Below are 19,069 nucleotides of genomic sequence, written 5' to 3' on the forward strand. Positions count from 1 at the left end.
CGTTGCAATTGCATGGGAAACCAGGCCAAACATGGTGCTAATGCCGGATCCTACATATAGGTTTTCATGCCTGACCTTATATCCTGCTTTGTTGATACTGATTTTCTAGTCCCCCATGCGATACTCAGTAGCCCCCATCTCTCAGGTGTTGCCAGCCATGACTCTACACAGGTAGCTAGACAAGAATATCTCCTGGACTGGTGGTGTACTCCAGAATCAATCTGACCTACAGCACCTATTGCTTCGCTGCCTTTCTTCAAGACGGATTTCTTGTATGTTTGGACACCACTGAAGATCGCAAAGGTCCCGTAAAAGGGAGTACAATTAGTCCATAATTGCCTGAAAGATGCCTCAGGCCTGCTCATCTAGAGTAGGCACATTCTGTTTCAAGCCTGCTTGTGAAGTACTTTGCTGTAGGAATACTGATAAGTAGTACAGTTTGTTGGGAGGCCTGCAGCATGGAAGGTAGAAGACTCACCAGCTTTCATGGGCCAAGCTCTGACAAAGGGTCCCAAAGCGAATCATTGCATTTGGGGGTTATGTATTTTCACCAATTCCAAAGGGGGAGAATCGGATCTTTGGGTTTAAGATTATTACATGTACTGCCAACTGGCTGTCCTTTGAGTTGGGTATTCTTGATGCTGTAGACTAGTGCGGACACCCAAAACTAGGAGAGGAGAATTACATGGGATGAAATGACATTATATTTGAATATTTATCGCCAATATCCAGTCAACTTTAGAGAACATATTCAGAGGGCAAGCAATATTGGAAATCCGTAATAGCCCTATTCCATCTTTTGCGAATGTCTCTTATCATTCGCAAAATGATAATAGACATCATTCGTATGAACATTAGTCAGTAGAGCACTTTCAGTGGATATGCCAATACTGTACCTGGGTACGGGAACCGAAACCAAGGTGCCTCAGACAGAACGTTGCCTTTCACATCTGTACGTGCAAAGTACCCGTAACTCTCAGGGTTTGAGGGAAGGACATTGGTAACCGTTAGCCCGTAGCAAAGCAACCAAGAGAAGCTTATCCCAAAGAGCACCTGTACAGGCAAAAAATTAATATTATCACAGCTCTAGTTTAGTCAATCAAAAGTTGCATTATTGGGGAATACACTTCGTTAAAGGTTGTGGCAGCAAACAAAGAACAGCATCTAAACAAGGTACAATTCATACAGGCTGTAAATTTAGTTTAGTCTAAATTGGGCAACTGAGAAACATGAAGGCGCCTGCCCCACAGTAAGTAAATTAGACAGCTACATACATATACATATATATATCTATGTACAAAAGCGCCAGTATTGTGCAACCAAAGCCTAGAAACACTGCAAATACAAATCGTGCACACGTGGGGTAAAGTTACACAAGCGTTAGTTTAATGATGCACAAAATCCTAACAGACCCACCAGAATGTCTAAGGTCTGGTAAAATCATGGCAGAAGTACATAATGATACCTTCAGTCAGTAAAAAAAATCACCACGTGTTCCACCCGTGACTTGGGTTTCCTCAGGCTAATGTATAATGTGCCATTTTCGTTTGCTCATATAAATAAAGTTATGGGGTCTTTCACTTCCCATTCCTCCCCATGTTCATGCGATGATTTCAGGTCAATGGATCTCAAAGGACTTCTAGGTCCGCCATCCTGGACTATTGTCTGGTCCTATAAGGAACATCCATAATACAAATGGATTGAAGATGACTACTCAAAATCATATGCGTTAAAATACTGATGGGGATAGATAATGGGGGATAGATAACTCACATCGGGTGAATCGTTAGACTTAAAAAATATTATAAACATGTTCAGCAATCCAGGGCAAATGCCCCACAATTGTAATAAAAGTGCAATGGGTCGATGGATAGAAAAATATAGGTTCCAAGTTCCATTGCCACTATACTCCCTGCGTCTGTATGCTAGGAGGCAGAGATTACAGAGCAAAGCAACACCACCATTACAAAGTAAAATAAACACCCTAAACACAAACCAAATTAGAACAAAAATACACAAATCTTCCACTGATCAAAAAGTGCAAGTACACTTTCAATAGGGTGTACAGGTCAAAACACAATGTGGCCACATAAAGACAGGGATCAACTAAACTAAATAAATGATATGCTGACAGGGTCCTCAATATGTTTGTTGATGTAGGGAAATCCCTCATAGAAATAGGGCAAGATAGGGTTTCCTTTTCTTTACTTTTATATAAATATAAAGGTCTTTGCCAACAAACATGCCACCACTGTGCTAGACCTGTACTTCTTTCCCCTTACTATATAATCCATCTGGAGCTGCGTTGCCGTTTTTCACCAGATCTGGAAGTGGTGAACCCTCTCCAACGAGAAAAAAGAGAAGGGGCCACTGTGAGTGCGGCGGTGACACAGGGAGTTGCCCCTGACTGTTGATTATATATATATATATATATATTTAGACAGTCAACCATGCCACCCTGCTCAACCAGCTCCATGATAACCTGGGTATCACTGATCAGGCCCTGGTCTGGCTGACTTTTTTCCTCTCGGACCGACCTTCCCAGGTCCAACTTTGGTACTTCCTCTCCTCAAGCTCATTCTCTATCTGCGGTGTTCCCCAGGGGTCTAATCTTTCTCCCTGGCTGTTCAACCAATACCTGCCATCTCTCGCCCACCGTATTGCTGCTCTCTGCTCCAACTTTCAGTGCTATGCAGATGACACTCTGCTCTCTTTCATGCTCCCCTCTGCCGCTTCTTCTCCCTCTCATCCCGGATGGCCTGTCTGCAATCCAGGAATGGTGTGCGGTCAATGATCTCTGCCTTAATGCCAGTAAAACGGGGTTCCTCCTCATCGGCACAACTGAAACTTCCTTTCCTGTCACTCTCTGGCCGGCCTCCCGTGGCCCTCTTCCTGCCCCCACCTGTGAGGCCAAAAACCTTGGGGTCATCTTCGACTGCACACTCTCCTTCTCAACCTCACATCTCTGATGTCTCTAAGAAGTCAAACTACCAGCTGCACCTGCTCAGAGATATTCTTCCTTTTCTCACCTTCCCCCAGAAGCTCAGAGTCTACAGAGCTCTGGTTCTCTCCAGGCTCGACTACTGCAACAGCCTCTTTTTAAATCTGCCTGCCTCTACTCTCCGTCCTTTACAACTCATCCAGAACAGGACTACGAGGCTTGTTCTTGGCCTCAAGCCCAGGGATCATATCTCCCCAGGCCTGAAATCTCTCCATTGGCTCCTAGTGGCAGCAAGGATCATGTTCAAGACCCTCTGCATTGCCCACAAGGCCTTCTGGGGCCTGGGACCAAAATACCTCCAACTCACTCTTTGGAAATATCTTCCTACTCTCGCTCTTCACTCCTCTACCTCCAACTCCTTGAGGGTCAGTCGCTTCTCCAAGCAACGATTTGGGGGCAGATCTCTCTCTTCAGCTGGCGCCTCCCTCTGGAACAACATCCCTGCCTCTCTGAAACTTGAGCAGAACCATCTCCGGTTCCGGAAGCACCTCAAGACCTTCCTCTTTACTTACGCTTTCTCTCTTCCTCTCACCTGCTCCTGACAACCTCTGCACTTGGGGTCTGTATCTGCAACCCTACAGTCCCCTGGCCTGCACTTATTAGACACCTGTTGTCTGCACTTAACACTTGCACTTGCCACCGGTTGGCGGCACTACTTGTTGTGTTAGCCCATGTCTGGGATTTGCCCACCTTCCCCTCCCCCTGGCACTTCTCCCCTCCTCTCTCCCCTGCACAATCTCATTGTCACTAGGCCTAGTAAGATCGTTGTCTGTGGCCTCCCCCTGTTTCCCCTCCCTTGCCTTGTCACGCCTTGAAACACTTGTGGATAGGCGCGTTATGAATTCCAATATATATATATCAGGGCCTGCAGTAGCGGCCCTGTAGTTGTGGTTAAGTTGCTAAACCCATAGGAAGAGCACTTTATCGGTGGCTTATAACCACGCCCCTCCCACGCCCACCCCCACCACCACCCAGGACGAATGCTCACAAAACTTTGCAAACAAAATATATGGCTCTGTCAGATGTTTTGTACAAGGGGGTACGGGGCAAAGTTATTGAGAGGGTCCCAAAATATGTGTTTTTTCCCCATAGACGCAATGGAAAAATAAATGTGCTCACGCCTACAGCCCAAACTGCTGGACGGATTTTCTCCAAATGTGTGGCAGGAGCATCAGCTTGGTCCCGAAAGTGTGCTTTTGTAAATTTGGTGTGAATTCGTCAAGTATGTTTTTTTAAAATGGCGAAAAAGTAGGTAAAAAAAAAAAAGTGTGCGATATCTGGTTTCGGTCTGTGGACCAACTTCCCTATTCGGTCCCCAGACAGGCCTCTGATTGGCCCAGACGATGACGTGATGTCCGTGGACATCGGACGCGCCTGCTGATTGGATGGTGAAAAGGGTGAGGTGCGCCCGTTTTTGGAAACGCCTACCATGTTGGATTTGTGGACAGTCGCCTTTGTCCACTAACACTGCAGTGAAAACATATTAAAAGACAGCATTGCACTTTTCAAACCCATGAAACAATCTCTGGATAGGTGAGGGGTGATGAGGATATGGCCTTTAAAAGCCCAAAAAACAGGTATTTTTTCAACTCAGACGTCCGTGAACAGTCCGGGGCAGTCCTGTGATGTTTACGAACATCTGAGATGTTCGGGGACATCTATGCCTCTTTCTGCATTACAGGTTTGGTGAAAAGCAGTATTTGGATGGCTTATAACTTTGGCGCCACTCAATGAAACTGCACGAAATTTTGGAATTTCATTCTAAATCTGGGTGGGGGAAGGGGGGGTTTACCAACATATTTTAAAGGCTTATAAATTTGGTGCCATTTGTAGACCTAGATATTAATGTGTTTGCAAATTTCAGTGGGGTTTTGGCAAATGGGGCAAAATTAGATTATATTTTATAGGCTTAGAAATGTGGTGCCTTTTGACGAATGTGCACACACGTTTTCAGAAAGATTATAGACCTAACCATGAATGTTTGTGCAAAGTCAGAATGGATTTTGTGAATTGGGGTGATAAGTTATATGACTATTTTATGTATGTACATTTTGACACTTAAAAAAAAAAGAAGAACCATGGGCGGATTTGCAGCTAATTTGTGCAGGGAGCATTGGCAAGGACCTGAAAGCATGGTTTTGCAAATGTGTCTTTTTTACTTTTTGAAAAGTGTCAATGTAGGTACAAAAAATAGTGATATCCCTTTGATGACTGCGGTATGGACTGTGGCGATTGGCAGGGGCCAGATGGTCCGGTGAATGGCCATGACCCAGACAATCTGGCTCCTGCCCATGACCACGAGGAACCAGCAATGGGGTTAAAGTGAGCATGGCCACCAGGGACCGGCTATGTTGTAATGTTTTTTGATATTGGCATAGGTTTGAATGGGAAAAAAAAATCTGCTTGTGGGTACAGGTTGAAGTGCTGGATGGGATTGCAGCTAATCTGCACGAAGAGGGTCAGCAAAAACGTCAAAGCATGGTATTGCAAATATGTCCTGCGTTACATTTTTTTGAAAGTTTGAAATTGTAAGTACACAACACAGTGATATAACATTGGTGTCTGGGCATTGGACCTGGCCGTCAGCAAGGAGAAATGGGTACTATAATTTGCTTATTGGTGCATGCGGCATGGCCGAAGCGGTAGGTTTGAATGGGAAAAACTATTCTGGTCACAGCCTGAAGTGGTGGACTAGATTAAAACAAACCTGCGCTACGAGGATTAGCAAAGACCTGAAAGCAGGTTTTTGGAAATGTGTCTTGTTTTATTTTTCCAAAGTGTAAGAATGTATGAAGAAAAACACATTTGGTGTCTGGATAGTGGGCCTGGCTCTCGTCAAAAGCAAATGTGTACTCTGATTTGCTTATTGGGGAATGCAGCATGGCCAAGCCCATATCCCATGGATTTGGGGACTGGCCATGGCTGCAAGTCATGAGCACTGGCCATTGGTTTCATTATTAGGGTACAGGGAACACTGAGCTAGGATGCAGGGTAGGTGCAGTGAATAATAGGGGTGGTTTGGTTGGGTTGGGGTCATGGTTGAACCTTATGCCGTGGGTAATTGAACGATGATTTGCATCCCCAGCTTGCGCTACTAATAACGACAGCCATAAATATATGTTGCAAAAGGAGGTTTATAGATCTTTCATATATATAAAAAGAGGAATTAATAACTTATATACAGTGAAGACAACGAAACATTTTCACATATAAAAACCTATTAAATTGACAGAAAAAACGTGTTAAGGGATGTTATGGTTAAAATGCATCCCACTCTTGGGACTCCTCTGCTCCAGTAGTTAGCCAGTGGCGTCCCACTGTGGCATCCATTGGCATTTCTCACCTGAGTTCTCATGAGCACTTGCCCATCCATACTGCCCCTTCTATTTATTCACTTCTCACATGCACAATACTTACGTGGATTTATAGGAGCACTGTGTACAATTTTTTGTATACGTAAAGGAAATGCAGATGCAAAAGATTTGTAGAAGATTGTTAAGTGGCAGTTGGTGTATGGAAGCTTAATATTTGTATTTTATTGAATTTGTGGTCAGAGGGTAATATGTACAGTTTTTGGAAGTGATTGGTGGATGGATGTGTGGCTGTTTGAAAGCAAGCATTGAGGGAGTGTTACAAATATAAAATTAAAAAGCGTAGAAGGGCTGTCCTGTGCGATGGTGTGCACGTGTCATCTGGGTCTTTTAATGATTGATGACCTTGAAATGGGACTGTGGCTACCGTGGATAGTTAAAAAGGTCCATCGATTGTGGTCCTTATTGTATGCTAGAGAAAAGTATTTGGGATAGAAAATAGTTTCTGTGCTTTTATATTTTTCTCTAGTATACAATTGTTCATTATTTTCATTAGCATAACAGAACACGCTAAAGGAAATGTTGGTGAATCATATTGCGTCTAACTACTTTACTGAGAAATTCAAACTAGATGGAGTCTATAAGAATTCTTTTTAGTTCTATTTTTTAACTGTGAAAGGTGGTTCATAAAGAACACTTTTTAAAATTATTATTATTTCTTTTGCAGGAGAGGTCAGAAAGTAAGGTGGGGAACCAACCACAAATATGGAGGGGCAGGTTGACAGGGGAATGTTGCGCTTGTGTTACTTCTAAGGTAGAGGGCAGTGTTTCTCATGCTCTTTTTTTTCGGGCTTCAAAAGCCCCTCAAAATTGCTCCCCCTGCAGAGCGGTGTGTTGCAGTATATATAGAGTACTGTTGTCTTTGAAAGATATGGATCAACAGCCTCTTTTATCGCGTGTAAGGTAGCTTGTGCAATTTTGTATCCCACAGAAGTAGGCTGTGTGGTTACATTATTGGTTGAGGAAGATGAGGTCTAGGAAGACAGCCTACTACTTGCCAAGTAAGGAACAACCTTTCTGAGAGCATTGCAGTGTTTGGATTCGGTGCGGCAGTGAATGGAGGTGGTCCCGTAGGATTACTGTCCAGGTAGTCCGTGACGGAGTACAACACTCAGTGAATTTCACTTTTGTGGCTTTAGCCTTTGGTACATTCCCAAAAGTGATAAAGTACTGCCACACCCATGATTCCCTCTAGGTGCTAAGAGGTAGGCATTTCCTTTACCTTATCTTCTTGGTCTTCTTCATTGTCTTTTGAAGTACTGCACATTTTTTATGTGTAGGTCCTCCAGCTGGTGGTGGTGGCTCTTGGGGAGGAGGGATGGCAATAGCTGATTCCATTTTTAAGATAAATAGCAGTTATGCTAATATTCTTCCAAGTATGTGCTCTGTGCTAGATTGTTAATGGATAACGAGTAAGAATAGGTGTAGGAGCTGGCCAAGGGTACATTTTGAGCTTGAAAGTTCCTAGATGAGCAGAAAATACAGTTCCGAACTGTTCGCGAAGAATGGACCTGTTCACGAAGTACGTACGCATTTGCGAACAAGTCATCATGCCACGCGTGTGTGGTCACATGACACTGTCCAAAAAGTCCATGATGACATCAGACGTCCGTGGACGTTGACTAACACAAAAACAGTGGTAAAAACTGCAAAAAGTGTATAGAAGTGTTAAAAATGATGCTAGAAGGTGGGGAATGGCAGGGTGATAAGGTGCAACTTTGTAAATTGGACAAAACCGTTGCTATATTGGGGTAAGCATGATATTAGTAAATTGTAGGAAATTAGCGTGCACTGGTAAAAATCCATGGAATTCACTAAAAAAACTTTAAAAGGGACGTTAGGGTTACAATTAAAACCAAAACCCCCCTGAAATTTGCCAGTTATGGCAAGCTAAGCAACCCTAACTCACGCCACCACCGTGCACTGCTAAGAATAACACCCAGGACATGAAAGGTGACATCACAAATGTCATTAATGACCTCACTGATGACATCACATATGAAATTCATTTTAATAAACAGTCGCTACAAGGGGTTGAGTTTATAATGTTGCTAACAAGATGTTAGGGTTGATTTCGGAGAAATATCCTTAACTACTATTAAAGAATGTACATGTACTCCTGTAAACAAAACATATTCTAGTGTTGTTAATAGAGGAACGTAATCATACATAAATATAGGCAATGGTTGCAGCATGCACCATAGAAGTACAATATTTTTAATCCAGTAATTTCTGATAGTAAAATAATAAATGCTACCTTATGAGAGTTTTGAGTAATGTTAAACACGGAATAAATAGGTAACAATTGAAAAATGACCACACGCTTGTGTTAGTCGAAAAAATACATACAAAAATGAACAATGCATACTAATTATTATTTATTTATTATTCATTACATTTGTTTCTCGCCCAGACCCGCGGGTATCACAGCGAAAATTCAATAAGTTGTAGCATTTTTATACAGTGTTACAGTTACCATCACACAGAACATATTTAACTAACATGCAAATAAATCATGTGAACACATTTCTTATACTAAGTTCCAATTGGTCAAGGTAGCAGGTCACATTTTGTTTGAACACTAGATGCCGATCTAGAGGCGAACCCTATGGGAGCATGAGGGACATGGGGCTACGTTAGCTGTCCAGATTGATTCACAGAAGGCGGTAAATCAAAAGCATTCTATTAGGTTAATATTTGTTAAATAACCAAGTTTTCATTGCTTTTTTTAATCTTCTTAGGGAGTCCTCATTTTTGATACTAAGGGGTAGTGCGTTCCAGTGCGATTAGAAGCACATACAAATTGTGTGTTTGAGACGTGCCCCATACATGTGCACTGTGAGCTCTGATTAAACCCCAAGGAAAGTACTTTAAGAACATATAAAAAGGTTAATGTGTAGATGTATAGCACCTTCTATATTTTAGAAATTCACATTGTCAGTAAAAACAAAAAAACTAGCCTAATCATGTCAGTAAACAAAAACAAGTGGGCCAGATATGTGATGTCATCTTTCATGTCCTAGGTGTTCGTTTTAGCAGTGCACGGTGGTGACGCGAGTTATGGTTGCTTAGATTACCATGACTGTCAAATTTATGGGGGATTTCGGTTTTACTTGTAACCACAACGTCCCTTTAACAACTTTTTTTTAGTGAACTATAGTGATGCAGTCGGCAGGTCACTCAGACCCACAACGGTGGTGGATTCACAAGTAGATAACCAAATAACAGTGTAATGACCTGCTCCTAAAGGCGGCTGAGCATTTCAAGATAGATACACAAGAGACACAAGTGACACAAGTGCATAAGGACTTTGTTGAGGACAAACTATAGGATAAGAAGTCAGCCACACATTGTATCCCCCTACTTCTATCAGTGCAGAGAAACATCCAACCCCCTCCGATTACTCCTAATTTAACACGGGCAGTCAACCCGCGCATTGAGAAAGTATTCAGGCCAGCACCCTCAGACCCCCTTTACATCAGGGGACAGTTAAAACCTGACTCCTTTGTGGTGACAACTACTAGAAAGAGAGCAGGAACACCTCTGGTCTTTTCCGAAGCCCCTCCTGATAAGGAGAGTAAAAAGATTTACACTTTTGTAATAAAAGTAGCGTCTTCGGCAGCTTACCAGACTACAATTGCTAATAACATGACTTTATTAGCTAGTTCCAGCTGTCATAAGTGGGATGAGATGGCTGAGCAAATAGAGTCTGTTCCAGAGCCCCTCAAGACACAACCGTCGCTCTCCATTGCAGAGGGTAAACAAATAGCAAACTGCATTCTCAAGAACAACTTGGATGCAACAAACAATACAGGAAGAATAATAGCCGAGGGCACGTTAATCAAACGCCATGCGTGGCTATGCTAGTCTGGCGTCAAGCTTGAGACTCAGGCTACTCTCCTTAATATGCTTAGATTACAAGGTGGGCCATAGAGCACAACTTGTTGTTTGGCAAAGCAGTGGAAGACGCTCTAAAAAGCCGGAAAGAAGAATACGACATCCTAAAATCATTGGGACAGCTCACCAATAAACCCTCCGGACAAAGAGGAGACTATACTTTTCACCGCTTTAGAAGGCAAAACTCTCAACAAGCACATGGTTATAACCAGGGTCAAAGCTCATCCTGGGGTTCATCTCAGGGAGAGTCCTCTCTACAGGGGTTTCCAAGAGGCCAAAGAAGGTCTCGCAGTAGGGGTAGGTCCTCCTCCAGAGGCAGCTCAACACTGCTCAAGCAATGACCACATGCTACAGGTTCCCTCCCATGCTAATATAGTAGGAGGCCGCATTTCATACTTTACGCACGTATGGGAGGGAATCACCTCAGACAAGTGGCTACTTTCGACCGTGGTGGTGGTTATAGCATAGAACTGATACAGCAACCAACCTACCAACCACCCACCAAGAGAAAGCAACACCTCCCAGGAAGAAAAACGTATCCTGTTGGAAGAGGTGACAGCGCTGCTCTTAAAGGACGCCATAGTAACCGTCCCGGCGAACCAGGTAAACAAGGGTATTTATTCAATGTACTTCCTTGTGCCAAAAAAAGACCTCACGATGCGCCCTGTCTTAGATATGTGCCCTGCAAACACCTATGTCAAGCCACAAAAATTCTGCATGACAACGCTACAGGAAGTAATCTCACAGCTAAAGCAGGGGGATTACATGGCAACCTTGGATATGAAAGATGCATACTTTCATATTTCAATGTTCCCAGCGCACAGAATATTTTTGTGTTTCAGAATAGCAAACCAGCACTACCAATTCAAGGTGCTACTCTTCGGCATAGCCTCCGCTCCAAGGGTATGCACCAAGGCACTGACGGTGGTGGCCGCGCATTTATGCGGGGAGTCGATTCCGGTGTACCCTTACCTGGACGACTGGCTGATCACAGAGGAGAACCCCCAAATTTGCAAGCAAAATACCCTAAGAATAATACATTTACTTTTTCAATTGGGTTTCTTAATCAACGAGAAAAAGTCAAGCCTTGTACCAAACAAGTAGGGCATGTTCCTAAGATTGCGACATATTCCATGGGAGCTCAATTCTCTAGCAGACTCACTAAGCAGAGATCCCCTACCAGAAGAGCACGAGTGGCAACTCGACAAGGATATCGTAGACTGCACCTATCCCCCTAATCACTTGTTCTCCACAAGACAAAACAAACAATGCCCAGACTTCACATCCAGGTTCCCCCAACACAACTCCAAGGGGAACGTCATGTGAATGAACTGGTCAGGGAAATTTGCCTACGCTCCCACCCTCCCCGCATCCCCCAACTCCTCTGATGAGCAAAGTGGTGAACAGATGCACAAAGAACAAGTGAAATTAATCCTAGTTGCTCCTATGTGGGCGAGACAACCTTGGTATCCACATCTGTGCAAACTGGCGATGTGCGACCCAATCAAACTTCTGTGAACCTTTAACATGCTCACACAGCACGGGGCGATAACATTACATCCTCAACCTCTGTCTATGAACTTGGCAGCTTGGATCCTGAAGTCATAGAGTTTGGCCATTTAAATCTACCTCAGAGGTGTATGGAAATCCTCAAGGAGGCACATAAACCAAACACTAGACACTGTTACTAACAACTGGAAGATATTTGTAATCAGGTGCCAGTCAAAACAAATAAACCCAATAGAATGTACTCCATAAAACATTCTTCATTACATGCTTCACTTACTAGACTCAGGGCTAGTATTTAACTCAATCAAAGTTCACCTAGAGGCTCTATCCGCGTACAGCACTTCTCAGAGTAAGGTGTCCTGGTGGAAAATCCCAGTCATTAAGACATTCATGGAGGGAGTAAAAAGACTCTGTCCGCCTATTTCAAACCCGCCACCAAGGTGGGACCTAAATGTAGTACTTGCAAAGCTCATAGGACCCGCCTTTCAGCATATGCATAAATCCAGCCTTAAACACCTCACATATAAAACCGCTTTTCTGGTGGCTATTACCTCCATAAGGAGAGTCAGAGAACTGCAAGCTTTGTCAGTACAAAACCCTTTCTTTGGTATCCATAAAGACAAATTGGTATTAAGAACGCACCCTAGGTTTTCACCCAAGTTCATTTCAAAGTTCCATGTCAATCAGACCATCGAACTATCAACTTTCTTCCAAAACCAATCAAGCTGGGCTGAGCAAAACCTCCATAAACTAGATGTAAGGAGGGCGGAGGGCGTTCCTTTACTATGTAAACAAGACCAGACCGCCAAGGAAAACAGACCAACTGTTCATCTCCATAGCTCCAGGCCGGGAAAGAGACCAGAGCTAACTACACCAGTGGTACCGGACCTACATTGGCTTTTATCGCAAACGTCCAGCTGGATGCCATTTGCAAAGCAGCTACATGGAGCTCTATCCACACTTGTACTCAGCACTATTGCATTGACACTCACTCTAAAGCAGATTCCTAGGTGGGACAAGAAGTGCTAAAACATCGCTCTGCTGCAGTACCTGCTCACAACCCACTACGTTCTCCAAACACTGCTCGCTAATCTATGCATAGCATGTGATCTAAGCAGATTCCACAAGCCTCTGAAGGGATACATTACTCCCCGTAATAGTATTTGTGATGCTTGTATCTGCTTAGATTCACATGCACCCACCTTTCCTCCCCTTGGAGTAGAAGGTGGGCAGGTGTTTTCTGGGCTTTATCGGATACATAATATGCTTTACTACACCTGTAGTCATGCTACACTTCATGCAACCTCATGTCAGAAACAAAACAATCTGAGGGACCTCGACACGTGAAGCACCATGGTACAGTAGACATCACACAAGGGATAGCATTACTGGCACGCCATGTCGACGTCCCTTTTTGAGTTTCAAAAACAACAACTGTAATACTCCGTAGCTTCCACTAGATGTCGGCCTATGCTTAGCACGCAAATCTAAGCAGATACAAGCATCAGAAATACGGTTACAGTGAGTAATGTATCCCATATACATACACACACGAGCGCAGTGCCATTATAACAGTTAAGCCAGATCCAACATGCAAGAGCTAAACTGGTGCCCTGCTCTGTGCCTCATTAGGCCAAACAATGCCTGGCTGATGATGCCTTTGTCTTCAGTGCGGCACCCCATTGCAAAGAGGGGCGCTACGATCCAAGCTGAAAACAACTACAGCGCTATACACTGTTTTACTACTGCAGTCCCAGACTCACAGTGCCCTACTCCCAAAGGAGAGGGGGCAGTGGAGGAATCATTGATGGGCCCGCCTCTTTGCTCCAGTGGGCCTACTTTTCATCGCTGGGCCTGCCAGGACAGAGTCTATGCCGGCCCCCTCCGGCTGCTCAACAGCCCAGAGCTGCATCTGACAAACACAGCCCAGGCCTAAGATCTGCTTCGGGGCTCTGTGCTGCTGCTCTATTTGCTGGGCCAGCACTGGCGTAAGTGGCTCAATGGGAAGGACCTTAGGCGGGGGCCACCAGTTGCTGCAACTTTGCTGGGCCGCCTCATGACATTTGAGGCCCCCTCCACGCCCTTCTACTGCTGCTTCTGCCCTGGGCCACCCAGCGCACTTGGCCTTGGAGGTTAAGACCAAAAAGAAGGAGCAAACCAGCTGAAGATAGGTGGGACATAGTCCAGCCTGCCCTGGTCAGGTTGCCAGACACAAGTAAGGACTCAGTGTGTATATATTGTTTTTATAAAGTGCACTTTATAGACTTTGAATACTTGTAAGAACTAGTTTTATATTTTCTTAACACAGCTGCTCAGATAGGGATAGTTAAGTACTAATTGTGTGATTTTTCCCTTTTGTACATAACTGCTGGTGTAATTGAGCGGCTTTTTCCCCTCAAACTCTGCCAGAAGGCTGTAAAAATAACAACATTCTACTAAAATAACCGTAGACCAGCATTAGAGCATCTTTGTGGTACCTTGTAAATAATATCACAGTTCCTTAGGTGATTGGGGCCCTAACTTTGCTTCCAGCCTTATTTCCCATCCCTTTTACAGTGCAATATGACACAGAGCAATCTCCAAGCTTGGGTAGAGCATGGACTCTTAAGACAGATATGGAGCGGGCTAAGGTTGCCAAATAGTGGTGTATATAAAATGTTTCACCCTGCCACCTTGCACCAGTCACTCGCCTATTGTGCCACAATCCAAACCCAGTTACATGTTTGGAGTCACCACAGATTCCGCCCTTTGGGTTTGTGCCTAGCCCTACCCTACTGACCCTGTTTTATCCTGCACCCCTTCCATCCAACATTAATTGGGCATATGGTAAATGTTTTGTAAGCCAGATCTGTATTATTTGAGTTACTTTGTGGATAGCGTTTGATTCGTACCACCCTCATGGATCGGCTTCATGTAATCAGCAGGGTTGAGGCAGTGAAGTCAGAAGCTTGCTTACATATATAGTTGATAATAAATAAATAAATATAGATGATGTCCCATGGAGCACACCCTTCCACCAGGTTCTCAACATCCTCGACGGCCAAGTCAAATGCCTACCTGGAACCAGAATCCTGGTCTACTATGGCACCCGTGAAGTCTAAACTGAAACACTGGCACTCACCATTTATGGGGGGAGACCCGATGGTGAACAATTCTCTTTGGGACCTAACCACCTGGACAAGGTTGCAGGCTAGCCCAAGACAGGCATTGCCCAGAGCTACACCCAGTCCCAACACAGCAGTGTAGGTACCATCATGGCAGTACCCATAAAAACCACTTGCTCATATGCGCCTAGTGCACATGCCACTTATACTTCTGAGGATAGAAGCGTCTTACGTCTGCCCAGAGAGGTGAAGGTAAATTTCCGATCTGGGCAGACCAAACCAATGACCAGACCAGATGCTGCATGACTGGATAGCTTCTGACCAGGAGAAGCAGCACTGCATGATTGAGGGCTGCAAGGCCCTGCACTGAGAGTCATTCAAGCGCTCTGTGTCATGCAAGAAGACCCCACTGTGGAGAGCATCATATATATGCTGGATGGAGCCTTTGGAGCGATGAAATCTAGCACATTATGGTAAAATATTATGCCACTTGCCTCCAACCGGGTTAAAGAATCCCTGAATAACTAGCTAGGGCTCAGCAAATTCTCCATCTGGCCTTACATCGGAAGGGGATTGACCCAAACAACCTGCACCTAGTGCGACGATTTGCTAGGTATCGTCACTTATCCCCAGAAGGGAGCCCCTTCTCATGAGGCTAGGGAGCTACAGCTGCTACCCAATAGTCCCCCTAGGGGTGGTTTAATGTGGAAGGACCTCATGAGGATGACCCCCTATACTTTGTCTGGGGATAGGGATGATCACGTAGGGTATAGCCTGTTAGCCAATGTCACACCCCAACCTTCCTTTACTCCCCCCTCCATTCCAAAAAACGTCCTTGAGCGTAGGCCCATGTACTTCTGTAGTGTATGAGAAATAGCCGAAACAGAAAATACCAGGTTGAGGAAAAGCACAGAAGACCTAAAGATTATTGACTGTGCTTGTACTGGTACGAGGTGACCCCGAGGAGGCATGACAATCAACCTGCCAAGAACAACTAAGGACTTCAACAATCTGCCAAGGCAGGACTGGTAAAAATGTATAAGAAGAGAAGGACAGAAGATTTGGTCAAGCCCAGCCGGGAGATGTAGTACCACTCTAGTACTGGGACGAGGAAGAGGCCTCTTGAGAGTTGTAGAGGTCAGGCATGTCCCCTTAATGATGGCCAGGCAGGGCTCATTGCACAGTAGCACCTGCAGTCTGTTAAAGTGCTCCAGGTGTATACACAGCCTAATCAAATGAGGTCAAAGAGAGAAGCAGTGGCAGTGATGGAGTAGCAGCAGAGAGGCCAAGCAAAGCAACAGAACAGGGAGCTGTATGTGTGCAGCATGCCAACAGTTCAAAGGAGTGCAGCCCGGGAGCTGGGGCTACATGGAAACAAACGAATGCTGAAAGGGGAGCCGTGCTGGAAGGCTACCCCTTTTTCTGGTGTTCGCAGTGCTCGTTTTCCTGGGGTCAGAAGCCGACCCAGGAGTGCCTGAAGGGCAGGAGGTGGAGCCCTGATTCATAGAACAGGAGGCTGAGAGATCCGTGCTTCAAGACTGCCGAGAGAAGAAACCTGTGAGTTTCTATTAAAGAGGAAACCCAGTATACGACGGTTTGAACTAACGCATAGGATTACTTTGTATCGAGTGGTCGCATGTAGGATAAAACACGTTTTCGAAGGTCTCCTATCTGAATACTCCTTAACTATTGAATGATTGAGAATACTTTGTAGCGTAGTGGTCGTGTGCACACGAAGACACGTTTGAGAGTCTCAGAATGCTGGGCACATTATTAAATGCATTCTATAAAGAATAGAACAATGAGGTAAATTGCATTAAGCCCTTTAACACTTATTGAATTCCGAACTGATTGAATAGCTTACAAAACATATCTTCATACTTACTGAATACCGAACTGAAAGGAAACGATTACCTATGAAGATTATAAATGAATTGAGCTTTTGAAATTCAAATAAACTCAACACGTACCAAGCTCAAAAGCAAATGAAACTTTAAATGCAAGCAAAATTCATATATGTTGAATCTACAAGTCAACAAAACTTTGAACCAAAGAACATCAGCAATATAAGTGAACCTAATATATATTGGACTCCAAAGTGAATGGAACTTTGGAGATGAACTTGATCAAGTGAATAAACTGCAATTTCCAGTCAAGACATTTTTGTACAAAGACCAACCATATACAGAGGGTGAAGTGTGGCGCAGAAATTTAAGAAAACTGGAAAATATCCTTATAACATTGAAAGTGAATCTTGAGGGAGGGAACCCTGAGGTTTACCTTGCATATTGACCTGAGGACAGAGTCTCAAGCATTTTGTGTTTAGAACTGTGTTTTTGAAACTTGGGGAACGGAACGGAACTCTGAGTGTTGGTCACCTTTATATCATCCTGAACTTAAGGCAATCGTTTGTCGGAACTGCTTACACTTGAGGAAGGGAGCTGAGAGAAAGTTGCGAGCTGGACAGAGCTCTGAACTTTGTGTTGAACACGGTTTTGTTGGTTGCCAACATCCCTTCACATAATAGACTAGTTGTGAGGGCAAGTATTGGTTTTGGACACAGACAGATTCCTAAATTGAACTCTTGGTCTTTGACTTTCCTTAGTTTTGGTTTGGTAGGGAAAATCCCTTATATTATACGGCAAAATAGGAGTTTTTCCAACCTGACTTAAGTTTAAAAAGTTGTATAGTTAATTCAGAATCTGTGGTCTGTGTCTTACTCCAAGAGGCCTTCACACCTGTGAAAGAGCAGCCAGGTCTGGGAATTGGGAAGCGACACAAAAATCAATGATTTGGGCCAAAATATCGGCGGCATCAGTAGAACACATCTTTGATGTAAGGTGCCCCGAATAGGAGGAACATTAATAGGAGAATTCACCCCAATATAAAACAGAATGATGAAATGATCAGTCCAAAGAACGCGGAAAACATGAAGTGCTTACTAATGCAGCAGGTGAAAATATCAAGTCCAACGTATTGCCTAAATGGTCAGTCAGTCCAATAATAAATTGCAGAAAATCGAAGTCCCCCATAGCTCAGATGAAGCGGGCAGCCTGGTGATAAGAAGGATCATTTGGTCTCAAATTAAAGTTTAAAACTATAATCAAATGTGCAAAGCAAACCTGCAAGTTCGCAACCATTTTCAGAAAAACAGCATCAAACATAGAATCAGTTGGGGGAGGACGATAGATAATTAACATATGCAGAGTTCTGGATGCTGAAATGGAAACACAAACCAAAAAGGCTTCCATTCTAACACTACATTGCCTGGTTCTACCAAAGGGATTCTGCCAAGCTGTATTGTATGCACTCCACGAGCAGCATAATTATCGCGACAGGATCTTAGAGTTGGTTTGCTCCAGGTTTTTCTACCCAACTCTCCACGGACGAGCGAGAGTACTACTGCCATCACTGCACCAGCTGTGTCACCAGGAAGACAGCAACCCGTCCTGCAGCCTATCTTCATCAGCTGCAGAGCTCCAGGCCCATGGACATTATCTGCATCCACTTCCTCAGCTTAGAGATGGATCGAAGGTGTATGCAGAACATCCTGGTGAGGACACACCCCTTTAGTTGGTACATACATATTTCCCCACGCAAGATCAAAGCGCCACCACTATTGTCTGCGTGTTGTGGGGGGAAGTTTTTTGTGCACTATGGTTGGCCTGCTAAATTCATTCCAACCTGCAACCGGACTCCAAATCGACAGTTATCAAGTAGATACTGGAGCTGGCTAGCTTCAAGAAGATCCATACAACTCCATCCCAACCCCGGGGATGCCCAAGTGGAGAGGTTAAATCACACTCTTTTTGTGATGCTGGGCACTGTGACGAATCTAGGGTATTTGTCCCTTCTCCCCAGGAAGGGAAGCCACCCCCTTTGAGGCCAGGGAGTTGGCCTGCTAAGCAAAACCCTCTCCAGGGGTAGGAGCAAGTGGGACATCAGTGGGAGTGACTCCCCTCGAGGGGACGAGGATTCCCATTCCTGAGAGGAGTTTCCTATGCAAACAATGCAGTCTACTTCTATCGGAATCGGAAGACCTGGATTTCCTATGGTATTGCCTTTCACAACTAATAACTTGGTTTCCTTTCAATTGGCTTAAGCTGGACAGGATACCACATCTGAGGAGAAACAAAACGCCCCCTTGAACGAGAGCCAGAATGTAAAAGCAACAAAGAAACCTTGGA

The 19,069-nt window shown here is 44.3% G+C and overlaps 1 protein-coding gene across 1 annotated transcript in view; it reads right to left on the reverse strand.

Annotated features, from left to right (window-relative positions):
- Positions 1 to 19,069, reverse strand: part of LOC138513701 (solute carrier family 23 member 1-like) — a 520,832-nt gene that overhangs the window by 140,438 nt on the left and 361,325 nt on the right. The window contains exon 7 of the mRNA XM_069628778.1: positions 897 to 1,053. Coding sequence (XP_069484879.1) covers positions 897 to 1,053 — 157 coding nt within the window. The remainder of the gene's footprint in view (positions 1 to 896; positions 1,054 to 19,069) is intronic.

The sequence above is a fragment of the Ambystoma mexicanum genome, chromosome 12 (genome assembly GCF_040938575.1).
Source record: "Ambystoma mexicanum isolate Mex_15411 chromosome 12, UKY_AmexF1_1, whole genome shotgun sequence".
In the NCBI taxonomy this organism is placed as follows: Eukaryota; Metazoa; Chordata; class Amphibia; order Caudata; family Ambystomatidae; genus Ambystoma; species Ambystoma mexicanum.